This window comes from Armigeres subalbatus, chromosome 1 (genome assembly GCF_024139115.2).
Source record: "Armigeres subalbatus isolate Guangzhou_Male chromosome 1, GZ_Asu_2, whole genome shotgun sequence".
In the NCBI taxonomy this organism is placed as follows: Eukaryota; Metazoa; Arthropoda; class Insecta; order Diptera; family Culicidae; genus Armigeres; species Armigeres subalbatus.
In genome coordinates this window covers 149,579,983-149,602,325 of record NC_085139.1, presented here as the reverse complement: position 1 = coordinate 149,602,325, position 22,343 = coordinate 149,579,983, and the positions used below count along the sequence as shown (strand labels likewise).

The 22,343-nt window shown below is 41.9% G+C and overlaps 1 protein-coding gene across 3 annotated transcripts in view; it reads right to left on the bottom strand.

Annotated features, from left to right (window-relative positions):
• The window catches only part of LOC134205246 (uncharacterized), a 58,489-nt gene that overhangs the window by 6,000 nt on the left and 30,146 nt on the right, over positions 1-22,343 (bottom strand). Inside the window, exons 1-3 of one of the 3 annotated variants that reach the window (XM_062680328.1) lie at positions 14,950-15,105; positions 7,600-7,735; positions 6,635-7,233 (exon numbers count right to left, since the gene is read on the bottom strand). In XM_062680328.1, coding sequence (XP_062536312.1) covers positions 6,635-7,233; positions 7,600-7,735; positions 14,950-14,977 — 763 coding nt within the window. In that variant the 5' untranslated portion in view covers positions 14,978-15,105. Of the gene's footprint in view, positions 1-6,634; positions 7,234-7,599; positions 7,736-14,687; positions 14,831-14,949; positions 15,106-22,343 lie in introns of those variants that run through there. The other 2 variants (XM_062680329.1, XM_062680327.1) reach the window with 2 other exon arrangements.

Here is a 22,343-nt window from a genome sequence, read left to right as displayed (position 1 = left end):
AACAGACGTTTCGGTGAGCGGTGCGGCAAATCAAGTTACGTCGCAGGTTTTGCTGGCAACAGCGGTGGTCGTTGTTGAGGATGACGTTGGCGTGAAGTACCATGCTCGTGCTCTTCTTGATTCGGGCTCAGAGAGCAACTTCGTTTCGGAACGCTTGGTACAAAGGATGAAGGTGAACAGAAAGAAAATCGACGTTTCAGTCCTGGTCAAAAACATGGTTCAAGCAGTCATTCGCTCGCGAGTCTCGGACTTTTCGCGAGACATGAGGTTCCTGGTATTCCCCAAGGTAACCGCAAACCTACCTACAACCTCAATCAATACGAAGCGGTGGGTTCTACCAAAAGGGATTGAGCTTGCGGATCCAGCATTCTTCCAGTCCAAGGAAGTCGACATCGTGTTCGGTATCGAGGCCTTCTTCAAGTTCTTAGAGTCAGGATGAAGGACCACAATCGGTAAGAACTTACCAAGCCTTACGGACTCAGTGTTTGGCTGGGTAGTTTGTGGTGGGTGCTCAGTTCCTAGCGAACCCCTCCAAATCAACTGCCACTTCTCAACATCCAAGGATCTGGAAAAGTTGATGGCGCGATTCTGGTCCTGCGAGGAGGTGGAATTTTCGGATACCTGTTCGCTAGAGGAGAAGAAGTGTGAAGAAATTTTCCAGCGGGGAGTTCAGAGAAGTCCAGAGGGTCGTTACATTGTTCCACTACCTAAAAACGAGGACGTTCTTCCAACCCTGGGCGAGTCTAAGGATATCGCATTCCGACGTCTTCTTGGTACAGAAAGAAGACTGGCAAGGGACGTTCATTTGCGGGAGCAATACATTTCCTTCATGGACGACTACCTGAAATTGGGACACATGCGCAAGGTTGAGGAAGCTACAGAGGACAAGGTTAAAAGATGTTTTCTACCGCATCATCCGGTGGTCAAGGAGGCCAGTAGTACCACCAAGGTCAGGGTGGTCTTCGATGCTTCATGCAAAACGTCTTCTGGGGTGTCCTTAAATGATGTACTTCTGGTAGGGCCAGTTGTACAGGATGATTTGAGGTCAATAATTCTACGCAGCCGAACAAAGCAGGTGCTCCTCGTGTCGGACGTGGAGAAGATGTTTCGGCAGATCCTCGCTTGGCCAACGGATCGGCCACTCCAATCCATACTATTCCGGTTTGCCCCGGAGGAGGAAGTTGCAGTGTACGAACTCAACACCGTTACGTACGGAACAAAACCCGCACCCTATCTAGCCACCCGAACCCTTCAACAGTTGGCTGCTGACGAAGCCGATCGTTTCCCGCTCGCAGCAAGAGCAATTCGAGAGGATGTTTACATGGACGACGTCATCACCGGTACAGATGAAGTGGAACTAGCCGTTAGTACTAGGAATCAACTGACGGAGATGATGCAATGCGGTGGGTTTAAGCTCCGGAAGTGGGCTTGTAATGTCCCAGAAGTTCTTGATGGTGTACCCGAGGAAAACCTAGCAATACGAGATCCCAAGGGGATCAATCTGGATCCTGAGCAATCCGTCAACCCTTTAGGACTAACTTGGATACCCCATACCGATACTCTTCGTTTCCAGTTTGCTGTCCCACCGATCGAACCAGGAGTTCCCTTGACGAAACGTCAAATACTCTCACAGATCGCAACATTATTCGATCCACTTGGCTTGATTGGGGCCACGACTTCATCAGCCAAGATTTTCATGCAGCAGCTCTGGACGTTGGTAGACGGAGAAGGTAATCGGTTAGATTGGGATCAGCCCGTACCTTCAATGGTGGGTGAGAATTGGAAACAGTTTCATGCAGGACTCCCTTTCTTGAATGAAATTCGTGTCGATCGGTGTGTAATCTTGCCCAGAGCAGTTTTGGTGGAGTTACACTGTTTCTCGGATGCTTCATGCAAGGCGTATGGCGGCTGCGTTTATTTACGTAGTCAAGATTCAAGTGGAACGACTATGGTACGGCTATTGTCATCTCGATCTAAAGTGGCTCCACTACGATGCCAATCTATTCCTCGCTTAGAGCTCTGTGGTGCCGTTCTGTTGTCGCAGCTATACGAAAAAGTGAAAGAATCAACTAGATTGACGGTCCAAACCTTTTTCTGGACGGATTCAACTTGCGTGTTGCGTTGGATAGAATCACCACCAACAACATGGACCACGTTCGTTGCCAACAGAGTGGCAAAAATCCAAACGCTTACGGAGGGTTGGAATTGGCGACACGTTCCTGGTACGGACAACCCAGCAGACCTGATATCACGTGGAGTGCTGCCCGAAGACATCGTTCACAATGCACTTTGGTGGGAAGGTCCAAGTTGGCTGAAGGAGGCACCCGAATTGTGGCCTGGAGGCATCGAGTCAGATAGGAAAGCAGGAGAAGAAGAGAGGCGCCGCACAGTTGTGGCATGTGCTGTTTCACCAACGGCAGACTTCAACGAAATGTATATAGGAAAATTTGGATCGTATTCAGATTTAGTACGTCGTACAGCTTACTGGCTTCGTCTCATGAAGCTTTTACGAGTTCCCGCAGCAGATCGATCTGCTACCGGGTTCCTAACTACTATTGAGCTGCAGAATGCCGAGAATGTAATACTCCGTAACGTACAGCTGGAAGTTTTCGCCGAAGAAAGAAGGGTATTGTTGCGAGGAGAGTTTGTGTCAAGAAAATCACCGCTAAGATGGTTTCATCCGTTCATTTGCAAGGATGGACTCATCAGAGTTGGAGGGCGACTGCAAAATTCGGAAGAATCAGAATATACCAAACATCCTGTTGCTCTACCGGCACGGCACCAGTTGACTCGGTTGATTCTGCGCCATTTTCACGAACGCCTATTGCATGCGGGCCCACAACTACTGTTAGGAACAGTCAGATTGCGATTCTGGCCACTTGGTGGAAGAAATGTAGCAAGAGAGGTAGTTCATCAATGTATAAAATGTTTCCGCACGAAACCAACTACCATGCAGCAGTTTATGGGAGAATTACCGTCACCTCGCGTCTCTGTTTCGCGTCCCTTTTTGAAAACTGGAGTAGACTACTTTGGCCCAGTCTACATTCGACCAGCACCTAGACGAGCAGCCATGAAGGCCTATGTTTCGGTCTTCGTGTGCTTCTGCACCAAGGCCGTTCACCTGGAGCTGGTTTCTGATCTCTCCACGGACCGATTCTTACAGGCCTTACAACGGTTCATTTCAAGGAGAGGCAGGTGTTCGGATATCTATTCGGACAATGGTACGAACTTTGTCGGTGCACGGAACAAGCTAGGAGAAATCTACAGATTGCTGAGGGATCATACCCATCGTGAAAAGGTTACGAGTGAATTGGCTAAAGATGGCATCCAATGGCATTTTAATCCGCCCAGCGCGCCACATTTCGGTGGACTTTGGGAGGCTGCAGTCCGGTCGACCAAGAACCATCTCATTAAGGTGATTGGCGAAACACCGGTCTCAGCCGAAGATTTTTCCACGCTTTTGACACAGGTCGAGGCATGTCTAAACTCCCGCCCTTTGACACCGATGTCCGATGATCCAAACGATTTGGAACCTTTGACTCCGGCTCACTTCTTAGTTGGATCATCGTTGCATGCTCTCCCCAGTCCTGAGCTCACGTCCATCCCAGCGAATCGGCTGAACTATTATAATTTGATGCAGCAAAAGCTACAACTATTCTGGATGAGATGGCGTAGAGAATATTTGAGTCAACTGCGAGGAAAAGCGAAGAGGTGGAAACCAGCAGTTCCAGTTGATGTAGGCAAGCTTGTAGTTGTGAAGGACGATAATTTACCTCCGATGAGATGGAAGTTGGCAAGAATCATCGCATTACATCCCGGCGAAGATAATATCGTGAGAGTCGTGACACTGAAAACTTCTTCGGGGGAACTAAAACGTCCGGTTGAAAACATTTGTTTGCTTCCATTACCAATTAGCCGCGAAGAAGAAGATGAACCATTGCTGTAATCACCTACTCCTATACCTTTCCAATTCCCATCCCGTCGAAGAGGTTTTCTATTTATTTTCAGAAATTTGGCAATATTCTGGGTGGGTGAGGATGTGCGAGACTGAACAGCCCTGGATCAAAATCACCGTCGCTACTACAGCTGACCAGTCAAGCTGATGGGCAAAGGCAATTGCAGTTCTGTTGTCTGGATTTCGCCATCGTTTCGCGGTAAATCTTCCATCTGCATGGATCACAAGGCAGCAACACAAACCGATGGCTGGCTGATATCGAGAGCAGCAGATAGAAGGGAAGAGCAAACTGTTCTTTTCCCTGATGACCACCCGAACGTTCGTAGGAGAGTCTCTACACATGGCTGACCATAGGCTAGAGGATGACCGTTGTAGCAGATGAGAGTCAGCACGCTCCGATCGCCGACGGGAATATACCACCCGGTTAAAATTTGTCCGTAGTTAAGTTAATGTAGTTCTTTAATAAATGTTAAATTGATTAGTGTTGGTTTTAATAAATGTCGTGTTTTGTATAATTAACCCGCGAGCGTTACTGGTGTTATTGAACGGAAACTCCCAGCCACTGGACTGCTCCCTGGAAAGAAGGGAAAAACGGTCCCAAATCATCTACCCACTGGTACGGGAGTAGGACGGGAAACAAGGTCCCCAAGGCAGTGTTGGAGTCGGCGAAGGTTCCACTGTCAAAAAATCGAAGGAGGTAAGCCGGCTACCCAACATGTAAGTATGACGAACCCGTGGAACCAGAAGTGGAGGTTTCGCAGTCAACATCGCTGGTGGCTTCAATGTCTGGGTCGTCCGCCATTGCACTAACCCCAGAGAATGTATTCTAATGGAAACACTTGCCAGGCTCAATGTAGATGTAGTTGATGAAGGTTCGACGAGCACGTATCGAAGGGAAAACAGAGTGTCCATATTTGTTGTTATTTTGCGTTAGAGAGGAACATAAAATTGAGAGTTTGCGAAGACTGTACGATATTCTGTCGGAAGAAGGGGACAGACGTTCGATGGAATCACGTGAGTACTGAACCAAGAAACGGAAGTGGAAGACAGAATCCTTTTTCAAAGATGCGTTAGAGAAAGCAACGCAGTTTGGGGATAATCTACGTAATCTGAATTTAAACGAGCTGGCTGCAGTATTGACCAAAGCTTGCAATGCAACCATGCCGAAAAATATACAGCCACGGTATGTCCGCCACACAATATTCTATGGCAAGGATTAGAGACCCAACGATACCACCCAGAAGTCTCCAGCGAAGTTCAAAAATAATCGATCGCATCACGACACAGTCAGGCCTTTCATACCGTATAACCAGCCTACCACCAGTACAAAAGAAGTCCGTGTCACTAACAAGAAACAGCAAAAAGCAACAAAAAAACCTAAAACCTGCTATGGAAAGCAATAGCTAGTTCCTTATGTAGGATGAGGGTCCCGGGATATCTTTGCAGAATCCTAAGGAGTTACTTCGAGAATCGGACGTTGGTCTACGAAACACTTTATTAAAGAGACTTTTAGCCATAGGCTGGCTATTGGAGGAAGACTTTGAGTGCTATAGACTACGTAGAATGACTAGTGCTCGTAATATTGTAAAAACCGATTCGATAAGGAAGTGGCAGCTGGCTTGGGATAGTAGTTCAAAAGGAAGGAATTTTGAACCTGTCGTTTTTGGTGGACAGAAACCGCGACAACTAGACTTATACCTGACACAAATCCTGTCGGGCGGCCATGGATGTTTATGGAAGTATCTGCACAGATTCGGATACGCAGAGTCCCCACTTTGCCCGACCTGCCAAAATTTCGAGCAGACGCCGAAACATATGATGTTCGACTGTTCACGATTTAGGACAGAACAAAGTAGGGTTAAAGTTAGTGATGTTCGACCCCAGAAATGTGCAACGTTGAACGAGGTGGGCAGCGCGATAACGCAGATAATGTTATCGCTGCAGTGAAAAATAAAAAAAGAAAAGAGAGCATACGACACCGACAATAACACGGTTGGTTACGTTGAAGCTTCTACCGTCGGGTACTTCTTGTTGTAGGATAGATCCGGCACCGGCGACTATCTGAGTTCACCGTGATCAAGATGGCAGTTGAATGGCTCATTATTACAGTAGATTGGTTTCGGAGGATTTTTCGTAAAGTTTAATTGCAATCGTAGTATTCAATATTGAATCACAAAAATAGAGTAATTTTACTTTGTAAATCTTCTATATACATAAAAATGAATTTATGTCTGTCTGAACCTTATAGACTTGGAAACTAATGAACCGATCGGCGTGAAAATTTGTATGCAGAGGATTTTGGGGCAGGAGAAGGTTCTTAAGATGATTCGAGACACCTCCCCACTTTGGAAATGGGGGCTCCCATGCAAATGAAACTGAAATTTCTGCATAACTCGAGAACTAATCAGAGAATAAAACAATTTTAGGCGAAACGAAGTTCGTCGGGTCTGCTAGTACGTGATAAAATTACCTTTTCGATCGTTCTACTTCGTTTTGTAATACTAAGTAAATGACCGAAAATACTTCTGAGCAGAACTGTAAAGGTCGTGATCGTCCTTTTTCTGTCCCAGGCGACCAAATGAAAGTATTGATCCGTGCTTTCTATAAAAAGTTGTTTTTAGCGAATGTTTACTTACTGGTAGAGACTTAGCGCACAAGAAAGGCAAAATACTAACTTACCTGGGATATTAAACTGAATAGTGTACGGATTCCTCCTCTTGATGTTAGTTATTTCGATTATCTCATTAGCCTTTTCAATTTTTATCTTGATCCAATCGTCCTTGACCATCGGTTCATTGAGTATGGCGATAATTTTACTTTGCCCCACTTTCACCTTTCGGGGAAACAAAGTGAATGCCTCCTGATGTCCAGTTGTTGAATGGGAGGCTGCCGTTGCTGCTTTTGGCGATGCAACTACATTGGCTACGTCGGAGCTGAGCAGCGGTTGCTGCCGCAGAGCACGTCCGAGAATGTCCGTCGCGATACCGAGTAATTCACTAACGAAGGATTGTTCGTGGTCGCCCACGACACACGTGCGCCATTTATTGTAGGCCGGGAATGTGGTCTTGTGGATTTCCCACACGCGTCCTTCGGCGACGTCCAACAGCATGCCCAATACTCGCTCCGGCTTCAGCAGTAGCTTCAAATTGGATTGTAAAAATTGGGACGACAACGAGAGTAGCGTCGGGCACACAATCACAATCTGCAGCTTCGTGAACTGGCACCGGTGAGCTAATTGGTGGGTTATTTGATCTTCGTCGATTTTAACGTGCAGGAAGCTGCGAGTAAACGATATGGGAGAATTTTCATTAGCACATGTCGCATACCCAATCGTCATAAAATTCGGCAATCGTAGTTTGGCTATTAATTGACTACTAGCTTGCAACATTCGGATCAAACCGCATAACAAAAATCAGGATAGAAGCAATGAAAAAAAAATGTCTAAATAATGCCAAATTTCCATAACCAAAGAGAGTTTTTCAATAACCAAAAAATATATTAATAATTTAACCTCTAGCTCAAATTGTAAACTGGGGCAAAGTCCAAAATATATAGCCGAAAGTCATAAAAACCATTACAATTTTAGAATGAAACTTAAAAAAGCCATCATTTTTACCACCGTAAAATTCAAAAACTATACTTACTTGAACGGTAACCGGCCACGCTGTTTTGTTATTTTATCGAAGCACGTCTTCAAATGATTCACCCACATCATTGCCTGCTCATTGTGCCGCGAAGTGACAAACAGGATATCGTCAACTGTACTCATGAGGCTTTCACCTGGAGGATAGCATGAGAAAGGAAAATCATTTAAATTAATTATCTGTTGTGGTTATGGTGCTAATTGATGTGTAAAATGAGATAAAATGGTACCGTGGTAAAGAATTGTGCTGATAATAGTGCAAGCGACTTCGTGTCTGTAGGTACTTCAACTCAGTGTGTCTTTCCCATTTCAACGTTGTCCTTTTCTGCACAAATGCAAACCAACATGTGGTCGCATGATCTTATCTCATTTGTATTTATGCAAACAGGAAAAACCAACATAAGGGATGATCTTTTTTTATGCTGAAGCGTGACGAATCAAAAAAAAATCTTCATAGTGGTTTTCACGTCCATAGAGCGTACTAGTGGCCATAGTTGTATTTAGGGGAACCACAATAAACCACATCTTAATCGAAATAACATAAATAAGACATAAATCAATGTAATACCTACTATTTTCGTGATGCTTAGAAAAATACTGATGTCAGGTATATAAAGTTGGCTGGGTGAGTTAAGGGAATATCGAATATGAGTAAATTTTTGAAGATTTTTTTAACAATTGTTATTAGGAAAAATAGTTTTAAAAACATGCTGATTTCAAGAGGAAAACCATAATTTCTTTTTAAAATTTTGTGAAATAAAACAAAGGCGGATTTTACAAAAATCAAAAAAATGTGATAGGTACTAAAAACGCTCCACTGATAATTCAAAATTTCCCTTGACAATAATTGTCAATATACAATCCCTGAATGAAAGAGAACAATTTGATAAGTACACTGAGAACGAACTTTACGCGAGTGATACGAAAGGAAGCGAGGTCCCGAGATCCGCGTGCGTAAAACAAGCCATACTCCGGTTTTAGGAGTAAAGCGAATCACCCCATTCTGACAAAAAGTTTAACGTCGAAATGACGAAACATCGTGGCGGGGATCTTTGGTAAAATCAAAGTGTGGAGCCGAAGAATACGATTATTTGGATCACCAATTGGCGAGAAAGCTGATGTGAATAATAAAGAGACCGCGTATGAAATAGGCAATGTAAGTATGAAGAAAAGGAAACGAAGAATTTCCCGTGAAGTTGTTGAAGAAGATGTGACCGACTGATCACGAATCACGAAATAAATAATATAGGCTTGGTAAGAGTAGCCACCAGTAAAGATAAGTACTTCGCTGTGTAGTGTAGAGGGTAAGTTAATGTAAATTTCCATGGCAGTTTATCAAATAACACTGTTATTATAACAGGAACAGAATGATGTAATAATCGTCCGCGAACAATGAAACCTAAGGTATTCGGTGCCCAGCTGATCAAACTCCCATGTTTTTTTTCCCTTCATCATCGTCTTCGAGTTCGCTCCATACACGCTCCGACATGTTGTACAACTTTGACTCCGCCCCCAGGAAATTTGGTTCAGTCGAAGTCAAGTCGGACCGTCTATGGGCAAGAGGTACGACTGTTGGACAGTACAACTTGCCCACAAAGGTTCCGAAATTAGTCCGACCGAACCAAATTTCCTGGGGGCGAAGTAAAAGTTGTACAACATGTCGAAGCGTGTATGGGGACCCTAAGAGCTTGAATCGAGTTTGTCTGCTAAATGCCAGGGCGAGTACATAGGCGCTAGCTTAGCGTTGTATAGTATATTCTGTAGTAATATTTCTTGAAGTTGAGTTGGTATACATTCTGACCCACATTGAATTCTTCTAGAAGTGCATGCTTACGTAAACTTTAGAGCTATGCATCGGATTTATAAGCACTTATTCGATTCTGAGCTTGGCTTCGCTCTTCGGATTCAAACTCATACTTGTAATGCATCTTCTGGTGGTCTTCTATCCTTATAGTCTTGTAGCTTGTTATTCGAGAAACGAAGTATGGAGTAAATCTTATGACGGGCGGAATGTACAAGACATGCTCGATGTTGGTAATCTCGGTATCAAATACACGCTTGTTCGTCTAACAATACGTCCGTATTGCTGCGTTGATGTACCGGTTTAGTCACTCAACCAGAATTCGCTGATTATGATGTCGAGTAGTTATCCACGGCTTGAATCCATGAACAGCTGTGTTTAAGCAATCTTTCAACAAAAAGATCGTTGCGTTATCTGTCGACGCTTTAAATGATGGAATTCGTAAGAAACCAACAATCTCGAACGAAGAGTAGGGGAGATTAGTATGAGAAATGCGCCGGTTGGGTAAAATGTGCCTCCACGTTTTCTTGATTATCAACTCAAGTTTTGCCTCAAAATCGTGAGTGGCTGAAGCCAACTAACGTTTGCAAGACGTTACATGAAAAAACTTAGTAAAAAACTCTGTATTTTAATTTTTTTAAATAAAATGTTTTTTTTTAGTTACAAAAAACATTTTCTCCTTATTACAATCAGTCTAAGGCATTGACTACCTTCTTCTTATTGGCATTACATCCCCCACTGGGACAGAGCCGCCTCGCAGCTTAGTGTTCATTAAGCACTTCCACAGTTATTAACCGCGAGGTTTCTTAGCCAAGTTACCATTTTTGCATTCGTATATCATGAGGCTAACACGATGATACTTTTATGCCCAGGGAAATCGAGACAATTTCCAAACCGAAAATTGCCTAGACCGGCACCGGGAATCGAACCCAGCCACCCTCAGCATGGTCTTGCTTTGTAGCCGCGCGTTTTACCGCACGGCTAAGGAGGGCCCCAATTGACCTACCATTGACTACCTTCAAGGATGTTATCGATCATTTAGTCAACTGCGTTCGATCATTTAGTAGTTTGTCAATATCTCATTACAGAGGCCTAATTTCAAAATGTGTTGTATGGTGGACTTCTAGTGCGAAGGTTTTCTACAACTCTGTCTAACAGGTCGATGTTCGAATCCCACTATTCAAGGAGTTAAGGCGCTAGTTGCAGTAACTCATACTAAATGATAACAAAATTTCACTCATTTAGTATAAGCTACTGCTACTAGCACTGTAGCTCCATTATTAGTGAAAATTAGACAACTAACTGCTAGGCAGAGTTATAAATAAACCTTTGCACTAGAAGTCCACCATACAATATATTTTGAAATTTAGCCTCTGGAATGAGTTATTGACAAACTACAAAATGATCGAACGCAGATTACTAAATGATCGATGACATCCTTGTCTACCTTAAAGTGTAAGACTGACACTAATACTATGCAAAAGAGTGTGACTATTTCAGTTAAAAATATTGGAATATTGTGAATATCATTTTTGGTGGCGCATATTGCCCAGCATCGTTAATTTTAAATGGAAATACACCATTTTGGAATAAAATCATTTTCTTGTAATATTGTTGGTTTTTCTTGGATCATATAATGACTGATATGTTAGATTATTGATAAGCACTCCGAACCTACATTGTTTCTGATGAAATTGCCATCAAATTAAAAGATTTGCTTAAGGGGCGCATATTGACTGCCCTTCCCCTACCAAGCCAAGCGAAAATGGAAGTGGTAGCAATGTCAATGGTTCGACATGGAATATTTTTACATGGTTCTTTTATCGAGCAGTATGGAATACGAAATATATGTCTTTAAAACAAACAGTTTTTATCAGAGTGACTGCTATGCTTAATGAAGAGTTCAATATGAAAATTTCCCAAACACTTTGCGTTAGAAATTGTAATTGACTTACAAATTTAATTTTCTGAAGATAGAATTTTGTACACATTATTATTTTTTGGCAGATTCACATTTTTTTTCATAAATAACCAAGGGCGTAGCCAGAGGAGGCAGGAGATGGCCATGACCCCTTCCTACATAGTGAGAAGTTTTAAAATAAAAGAGATAAATAAGTTCGCAGAGCCATATACCAAGGATTCCCGGATCCGCAATTATTGAAACACTGGACGCCAATAGCTCGGTAGTTGGCACAAGCGAGGTCGCCTTCGAATGCAAGTGGCGCGGCGTATCATGAAAAAGAAATTGTAGACAGTAGTAAATAAAAATAAAATAAAATAAAAAAAATAAAATTAAAATAAAAAATAAAACTAAAACATAGGGTAACGTGTCTTAGAGCCATCAGTGCATATCGCACCATATCCTAAGAGGCTGCATGCGTACTCGCGGACTTGATGTCCATCCAACCAACCAAGTGACCAAGGAAAGCGAGGGGTGCTACGCTTTCAGAGGCACCAATAATGTCCGGATGAATATTAAGACAGCATCGGAAGTCAAATGGCAGTGGGACTGGGACAACTCGATTAAGTACAGATTAACAGACTTCATAAAGAGCTGAACCAAGAGCTGAACTTTGGGTTGACCCAGTTCTTAACAGGACACGGATGCGACAGGTGGTAGCTGCACAGGTTTGGACTTGCGGCTTCCCCGCCTTGCCAAGATGTTCAGACGCTGCGCATATCCATTTCACATGTCTAAAATTCGAAGCAGATATGACTGCGAGGTCGGCGAGCCATGCGGAATGGACACTACCATCCATCGTCGGAATAATGTGCCGGAACGCAAACTAGTGGAATGCTGTCGCAAGAGTGACGAGCAGGCTAGCCAACATCCGACAACGAGATAAGTCCACAAAACAGAAGCAGGCAACCATTATGAAAGGCAGACCATGAATATCGGAGTGCATTGTCGCGGATAATGGATGCCGCTAATGCAGATGGGTGTGTAAGTGCCAACTAACTTCGCCGCAACTATCGTTAGCTAGCCGCAGTGCGTGGTGCCATGGTGGGTTTTGGGAGAGTTGCCGCTGTCGGGTAACTTCTCGTCGGAGTTGAATAGATCTGCCTCCGGGGACTATCCGAGTCGTACTCGATCGTGATAGAGGCAATATCTGAATGGCTCAATGACTAAGTTGAGAGCTGAATAGATCAGGATCACTTGGAATCAGTTATCGGAGTGGGCCAGATCCACTGCCTGGAATTAGTAATAGTTCGTTGCGCGGCGCCCGTGTGCTGAGCACGCTGAATCGAACAATGATAAGTAATTTAACGCTGTTCACTATCGTACACATTCTTAGGTCGTTGGCCTTAATCGCCTCAAACGCCGACTGTCCGTAAATCCGCACGCCTCGATGATCCGGCGAGATTTTTAGCCGCACAGCTCAATAGGAATAGCTGTTGGCCATCCACTCCCATTCATCATCAAAGAGCAGCGATGTGTACAGCTCCCAACAATAGAACTATAGGTTAAACTTAGCAAGTACACAAGCAAAGTGTAAGTTCCCGGTTGTTAGTTTGCTTGTGTCGCGGCTCACATAGTAGCTAGCTGAGACTGAGATCGCCGTAGAGTTTTTATGTGTTCTGAGTTACTGCTGGTTGCCGACTAAGTTTCAAAGTTTTTTGAACAGAAATTGAAGTAGTGCCCATGCGCCAATGTTCATGAGTAATAAATAAGCGGAACGTGTAGTTTTCGGCTGTTGCAGTCTTGTAACGCAGCAAAACATGTTTACTTCTGCATCCGGCGGTCGGATGCAGAAGTAAACTTGTTTTTTTTTTCTGCGTTACAAGATTGCAACAGCCGAAAACTACACGTTCCGTTATGTATCCACAATCGCCAAGCATTTATTCGTATTAAAGTAGAATCGCAATATGAAACATTTTTCGTAAAGATTAAACCTCTACAACCCAAATTTTCAATATTTTTTTAATAGTGTGTAGAGTTTTTGCAAATTACCTTTAAACCACATTTAAATATGCATTGAAGTCATTAAAGTTTATATTATTCATCGGCATCAAACTTTTCGAAATCTAAACAATGGAAAATTACGAAAAATAATCGAGGTAACTACTACTATGAGGCGAGGGAACTACTACTTGGGCTGTGAGGAACCAGACTGGGGTACCCCCGTAAGATACCTTAACCCCCTGGCTGGTGGATGGATTACTACTGCCTGAGTATTGTTTGGTCTATCCATAGCCGAGGTGAGATCATTATAGTGGATCACCGCCTAGTGTATTCATTGTACCTACTTGCCACACAAGATAGATATCATGCCTGGCAGGTTTTCAATTAATATTTGTGGAAATGCTAATAAAACACTAAGTTGAAAAACAGGCCAACTACCAGTTGGAATTAAAGAAGAAGAAGATTAGAAGTAAGTACTGAAACATAATTTAAAATAAAACAATTTCACCTTATTTACTCAAGCAAACTTACTGCCTCAAGCAAATGAAAAGTTTACTATTAAGAATCTGAAACGTGACCGTCTTCGTAACAGGATGTCAGGCTTGTCCTTTTCCAACTTTGAATCTCAGTTTTTTTTACTAGGGGAAGTGCACCGGTTTTGGCCAACTTAGTGCCTAATTTGGCCAACCCTGAAAAATACAAATTTTTCCAAAATAATCGATCAGTTGAAAGCAGCGTTGAAGGGTGAGGGATATATCTCTTGCTGGAACTAATAAAACCCTTGTGAATTGGTTTATTTTTGGAGTTATTCGCAAAATTGGCCAAATTAGGAACATGGCCAAAACCGGTACAGTTCCCCTATCTTTGTATGTTTCACGGTCGATCGAAATGTTTCCTACCGTTACAGCTCTCATTATGTACACTGAAGTCAGTATACGTTCGTCGGGATACGTACCACGTAAATCCTAAAAACCCCGTAAAACGACTTCATTAAAAATCGTCAATTTTTTATTTTTTCTTGTTTTTCGATCTTTAAAAAAAAAACCCGCTTGAAAAAATCACGTGAAATTCAAAATCCGCATAGGAAAACGAACCCAGTATACAATTTCGAAAACCTACCGCGGCATCTTTGAGACGTCGTAGAGATGCATCTTACTTAAATAAGTGTCTAACCATTCTTCCAATGTCTTCAGCATTCGCAGATACGTGCCCAGATCTCGATAGATTGCCTCACTTCCATCTAATAGATACTGATTATTTACATTTCAAATATTGATGCTACTGTACATCAGTACAACCCACTATTATTTTGCGAATTGCTCACAACTAATAATGCAAATGATACACATATAGCAATTATACTCTAATATTCAAGTGATATTACTTCTGTGCTACTTAAAAGTCTGATGTCCTCTTGTTTCAAATCGAATCAAACTAATGTTATAGCAGAACACGAATTAAGCGATAACATAAAGTTGTCCGCTATCATTTCTTCGTTTGAATGCTTCACTAATCACCACATCCGGTCCATCATTTCACTAAAAAAAAAACTCCATTATTCCAATGCACATTATGAACGTGTAAACACTGATGATTCCTCGATCGTAAGGCACTATTTCCTATTATTAGCTTCCTAACCCAATCACCTGTGAGATCGTGAAGATCACTTTCCATCGTGCACTCGTGTTCAGCGACCACACGTAGCAAAAGGCGCGACTAAACTATTGGATCTAGCCTGACGATATCCCGTGATCGTGGCCGAGATTAAGCGAGAGAACAATAAAAGTATCAACTAAGGACGGTATGCTTCCTCACGTTGCAGCGATCGGAAGCAAAATAGAAACGTTCAATTTTCACCAACATTTCCAATGATAGATTTCTTTTTATTCGTCAGCTTCAGTCTTGTTGACGGTACCCATTGCTATCGGAGTTGGCGTCGTTCCTGTCGTGGATGTCGATGTGCTTGACTTACTCGGTGAGAAGTGTGGAAGAAAACGCAATAATAATATTCTTATTCGCGCCATACAAGCGATGGCGACATAAATGGCCGTTGAAGTTTATTCTTTCTTCCTGTTGTCTGTTTTGAATCGGTGCAATCAAAATCCAAAATGCTACACGAGCCATTGATGGCAACATTGAATAATTGATTACTCGGACGTAGGTATAAGACTTTAATATATTCAACGCACGTCGCCCTATGAAAGTAAGGATAATCTGTTATGTGTTTCGTACCGACTTGTATTCAAATCATTTTCCATGGATCACCCTTTCTGTATATAAATAATAAGCGTTGGAGCAACAAACTTTTTTCAAACATCCGCAGTAGCTTGTGCTTGCACAAAACAAATAAGTAGTTTGTGTTTTTGTTCATCGAAAACTGACAAAGTGCATTACTATCTCGCGACCCAGAGTTGAGATAATCTCATTCCATTGAGACAAATTCACGTTCGGTGACTGTCTACAATTTTCTACTTATCTCAATTGATAACATTAAAGTAGGCCTCTTACTTGTGCAGGGTCAGTCCAAGAATATACCCATTGTATTTGTTAGGAATAAGTGGTCATAAGTTAAATCCCAAAGCAATCGTCAGCGATGACTTGGATTACACAAAAATTTCGAATATGTATACAGATTTTGGTTCTTACACAAAATCAATCGTTAGCTGGTTGGGTGTTCATTTACGTCAATTTAATTTTATCTGTTACACAAATATCGCTTATTGTTTATAAAATAATGGATTGTTAGGCTATTTTTATTGGTAGGCGATCTATCCCAAATTTTGAGAGTAGATCAATAACGGTCTTAAGGCCTATATAACTATATTCACCTGAGAGATTATGAGGTACTGTTCGCAAATCCCGACACACAAAATTGTTTGATTCCCAGTCAGGTGTATGTAAGTAAGGGAATTTGTGGAGAGACAATTTTCTCGACTTCCCTAGACATGAGAGCATCATCTTGATACGATGGCAAAAAATGTAACTTAGAAATTTTACAGAACTTTTCAATTTTTTTTTATTTTCTGATCACTTAACTGTGAGATGGAAATGTCCTAGTGGGGAATATAATACCAAGAAAGAAGAAGGTTTGTAACCTTCGTGAAGTGACCATTCGACTCATTCCCATACCACAAAACCGCACACCCACCCACGCTTATGAAATTGACTGACTTAATCAATTAAATACTTATTATCGAGAACAAAACATACTCATTGATTCAACCGTATGCGTTTGGTCTATAACGGAATTAATTTCTAAACCGGAAGACGACTAGCAGCTATAAAAGAAGTAAACATTACCGCCAATCAATCGAACAAGAAGCTGGAAGTAGGTTTAAATAAATAACTGATCAACATAAAGCGGATGCGCTCCATTCGAACTTTGCTTCTATATAGGTGTCTAAATATGGAACAGAGTTTGGTTCGCGTCAATAACGCAGTAAAAAAATGCAGCACATAACGGTTCTTCGTTATTCTATTAGTTCTTATTAATGGTGAGTTCTAAAAATATGTTGTCAATTTTGATATCGGCTGAAACAAATGTGGCTAACAATTATTTGGTTCGCTCCATGTACAAATTAGGTTGAGCTGCATAAATGGAAAACCTCCCAGCAAACATTAGAAGGTGAATAAGGCTTACTCCATTAAAAATATGCTTCTTTCCTTGAACAACTGGTTTATTCAGCTTAAATTGCTAGTTGGCCTGTGATAGCAGGTTATAGATCTCCCATTCCGCTGACATGTTCAACCGCAATGCTGTAGGTCGTTGTACAAAGATTTGGTAAATTCACCCCCCGTTCAAATTTCCAAAAATATTAAAGGATGAAAAAAACATATCTTTGGAAAATTTTTGTTTTTATCAATTTTAATCATTATGCATAGCTCTTTGTTACTTGACATGAAATATATTATTTCTAGACCATAAATGTGAAACCAAATAATAAACCAAATTGAAATATTCTATATGCATAGGACACCAGGATCCGAATATTAAGGGGACTCTTGCTTACAGATTTCGTATCCGCCTCCTCACAATATGTGGCTGACCCAACTCCATCCACGTTTTTGAATTTTTTATTGATATCGGTATTTGATTGACAAAAAATTGACCAGCCGTGATAACTCGTAGACATTTCTGCAGTCTAAATTATGCAGTTTTGGGTCTGCCTCATTTCCCGAATTAAACTGAAAAGTGACAGTTAAATAATTATCGATTAACCATGCTTGCAGAAAAAGATCACTTTTGACAGATGTCGAATCATGTATGATTGATGTCTTATTGGTCTTGCAGTGTAGCAGCCATTCTTATGAACGGGTGATTTTTAAATTTTCGCACTGTCACTTTTTAGTTCAATTCTGGAAATGAGACAGACTTAGACATCACTGAGTGATCTTTGCCTATAAACACGACGAACACTCGAACTTTGGCGCAAACTCACGAAGACAACCCCAGGCTTCTTGACTCGTGCTCCCATGCCGATCCTAATTCCGACGATATCAGGCTGTCAATATATTGAAAGCCTCAACCGCACGCCAGGCTACCGCAAAGTTTGTGTGGCTGTCCTCGTTGACCCTCAACGGCCTGGTCCTACGAACGTGAGACCCGTCGCAAAGAATGTTCCGGTCGTTGAGCCCATTCCGCATAACAGAGCGTCATAGTACTAATATAGAGTCCCAGGCAGCACACATGTTGTGAACAATTTACTATTACTCGTATACAACCAAATTCAGTCATAAATGAGTTAATGCAACCGAATCGGTTTGAATTGTGCTTCTCCGTCCGAGTCGTCTAGATGTTCCACAGCAATAAACTGCCAGAGCAGCCCATGCCATGGCCATGATATGGTACACGGTCTATCGCACCCCCATGATTTTATGGATTACGCTAATTAGCGACGGCGGAGATAAAATGCATTCACGACTCATTTGACCAGGAAAAGCTCCGCTGAGTAGGACATCGTGCGTAAAAGACTCGTAGTGCGCTTTTATAGGGCCGAATATTCTATCGGAAATTTGTTTTGCATCCCAGGACGCCCCACAGATTCTCGTAATTCCGTAGCCAATGAATAGCAAACAAAGGAACACTTTCAACTTATTAACTTGCTCCAGAATGATACTAATCGGGGCAGTATATTCCCGAATTGAGGCACCTCCACACCGCTGAACGTCAGTCGGCCTCGGGGGTCCATTTGAATTTCACGCATCGGATGGCTGCTTCTGGCAGAATACTGGTTGAAACGTGAAGAAGCTGTTCTAACAAATCCAACCAACATTTCAGCAGTCCACGTTGGCGAGTTACCGAGCTTACATCCACGGGTGCACTTAATCCCGCTTCATTCAGGCGTCGAAAGGAACCGTGGAAGAGGCGATAATCTCCGGTTCTGCCCCTCCCCCTTATCGACAGGACTGTACAACCACACCCGCCTGTCCTGCCTAGATCAGCGCTGAATCCGAACAGTCCCCCGGACTGGAGGGAAAACCACAACTGCTGAAACTTTGAGCCAACTGATCATCCCGAAACGTTGGCTGGAGCAATTTTAACAACTTCAAGTTTTGACGCCCGTCCAACAATCATCATCTCGACATTTACCGCCAAGAGTTACGTCGCATTGGGGCCCTCCTTAGCCGCGCGGTAAAACGCGCGGCTACAAAGCAAGACCATGCTGAGGGTGACTGGGTTCAATTCCCGGTGCCGTTCTAATTGGAAATTGTCTCAACTTTCCTGGGCATAAAAGTATTATCGTGTTAGCCTCATGATATACGAATGCAAAAATGGTAACTTGGCTTAGAAACCTCGCAGTTAATAACTGTGGAAGTGCTTAATGAACACTAAGCTGTGAGGCGGCTCTGTCCCAGTGTGGGGATGTAATGCCAATAAGAAGAAGAAGAAGAAGTATGACGCATCAGCTGCGTTAACTTTGCAGCCATATCACTGTAGGAAATAGGTATAGATGCTGAAAACCGACGCCATGCCATCCACGCATGTGCTGCTTCAACTGTTTTGCAATATCTGGGACACCACGACTTTTCTGGACAGCTGCAAGTAAGAGGATCTGACTGTATGCGACAACTACCATGGAATCATGTAACTGTAATTTGTTCTTAAAGTTCTGGACTTCTCAAAACAGCCATGTTCAGACAACACCTGTGTGATTTTGAAGTACATCTGACCATTGGCTTTATTGATTAGACTTGACAAGTCCGGCATAATTCTCTAGTTCCATAAGTTACTTGAGTTTCGTACTAGACTTTAGAAAAATACTATAGTTCTAGCAGTACTGTTAAAAGCAGACGATTACAGTGCAGCTAGTTGAATCATGACAGATGAAATTCCGTTTCAAAGAGATGTACCGAAGTCCAATAGCCTGTCGAGAATGCATGTCGCCGATGTCGGTTTCTTATCGGCCATGGAGTCCAATGATGCTTACAGATCCTGAAAATCCTTCGACATTAGCAAACCAGGGGTGACATTGCGCATCTCGAATCGAATCACTCGATTCGTATGTTTTTGGATTCGTTTCGAAAAAATTGCGGCATTATGTATTTCTTTCGACCTCATTCAGTCGCAGTACAAGATTTCGAATGGTGCTGTACTAGCTCAATCGAGTCTGTTCTGTCAAACTAAATGTAAACAGAGAGAATAAGAGATAGCTGGCTCCGTGTTTAGTATGCCATCCGCTGGAGAGACAACCTTAAGCGCATGGCGAGAGTGAGTAAATAGAGAGAATAAGAGTAATTTCATCTGCGTGTAGCATGTTGCCTGTTGGAAAGGCATCCTTCAGGGCATGAATTGGCAGTTAATTTATAAACAAGCAATTTGTGCTCAATGACTTTAAAAAGCAATATTATTTATTGAGTAGTTGCAACCAATTAAAACATTATGCCGATACGACATGTTTTGTAAATTGAGATATTGTTACGACACAAATTATAAGTTTTATGTTTATTCGAGTGTATGCCACAGATCCAATTTTGAGCTAAATAATTTCAAGCTAAAGAAGAATTTGATAATAAATTACTTTGATGTTTCCATGTGTTTTAGTTAAATGCACTTGAGTCATCTCATGCGCGTTTTTTTATTTAACTCATCTATTTTTACGTAGATTTTGGAATATACACGTTTTTACGCAGATTTTCCTCATAGATTTTTCACGCGATTTATCGAAATCCTCAAACAATACGTGAAAACTTCAAAAAACCTATTTAAGTTGAAATCGTTTTTACGCAGATTTCGGGATAATTAGAGATTGCATATAGACTGGAAATTATAAAAGTAGGTATACTAATGACATTCCTTTCCTCAAGAGACAATAATAAAACATTTATTCTCTTCCCGTAGAGAAATAATAACAAATATAATGAAAAACTTTCAGCACGAAATAACTCTCGAACAACATTCGAAAGCTATAAAGGTGACGAGTGTTTTTCATTCGACTTGGGTCGTTTTTCAGTGTGCTATCAAGTTTCCATAATGCCAAAACATCTCGTTATTCTTGTACCTCCTCGAGCATACTCGAACGATGAGTCGTTTTCGAGATCGAATCGAAACCCGTAATGCCAAACATGTTCGACTCGATAGAATTACGTTCGAATCGAGATGCACAATGCCACCCCAGCACTTCCCCATAAAAATAAAACAAAACAAAAATCATCATCATTCTTGAAACCAGTCGTGCAGAAGGAAGCAGGCGCGAAGTCTACCCTTCCCACCTTCCGAGGACATAGGGCGTGGTAAGGCCACCTGAAAAGCCGACAATGCGCTGGCACGAACACCATGGTGTTCATCTAAAAAAGCGAGTCACGATGTTCGATGCTGCAAGGACACGCAGCTAACCTCGAGGGTGCGTCGTGCACTGGCCCCCCTTTGAAGCATTACTTTCTGGTTGTACAGAAAGGGACTATGGGCTTGGCAGCAATGGAAACGGTTTAGCGGGTCGGGGATGTAGTCCTGCCTCCCTCGTTTGCTGTCGGAGGTGGTCCCTAACCCCGCACTTCCTGGACAACCCAGGATGTCTGTCGAGCAGATTCCCTCTCCATTGCTTAGGAAGAATTAAAAACACCAAACAGTATAGACGGTAATAGTAATAGAATCACCTATCACCTATAGGATGCAGAAATGCGTATCGGCAGGTTGGATGGCCTTATATGCCCGATCAATAAGAAACGACACAGAAAGAGAAATTGGCCTTCTCAACTCGGTGAACATTATTCTATCACTGTTTAACTAACTGAAATCACTTGAGAAGTCCTTTGTCTACGAGTACAATGCAGGTTTCCGTAATCAATCAACGTCGGATCTGATGTTTGACCTCCGGTTGATCCTTGATAAATTCTGAGGGTGCAATTTGTAGACTCAACATTAGACCTCTTCATGTTTTCAAAAAGTATCAAAAATTCAACCGGTCAGCCAAGAATCACAATTCTTATGCTAAAATAAGTCTCCTGTCAAATTTTCAGCTAATTCGGATACAATTTCGAGGTGGCTCAAGTCGATTTAGTGTTTTTGGCTATTTTCAATTTTGGAAAAAATCTAACAAGAGATATAATCGTCGAAAACTATCGCAACATTAGGATTTCTTCAAGCAAGTTGTTCGAACAAAACATAAATTAAATCATATGATATTTGATGCTTACTACAATCTATTTCCAAATTTTGTTAAATTCATCATATGTCTGCATGCTTTTAACATTGAGTGCATTGTAGTAACAAGTGAAATCGAAGCTTCTTTGTTTGAACAACTTGTTTGAAGAAATCTCAGCGTGCAAATTTATGACAAATGTTCAGCTTCTGATTTTTAATAATTTAACGGTAAATCGCACATGGTCAATTAGTATACTCAAATTTCCAGGGAAAAAAGAGGAACTATAATATAATAAATTAACAATCATTTGTCATAAACTCAAGAATTTTGTAGAACAACGACTTTTGGGGGGAACAGTATTGTTATGCACTTAAAAGCTTGAAAATCACTTTAACATGGACAAAACGTGAACGGAACGAATCGCAATGTTCACAAGACTTGTAGAGCACACCAAAAGC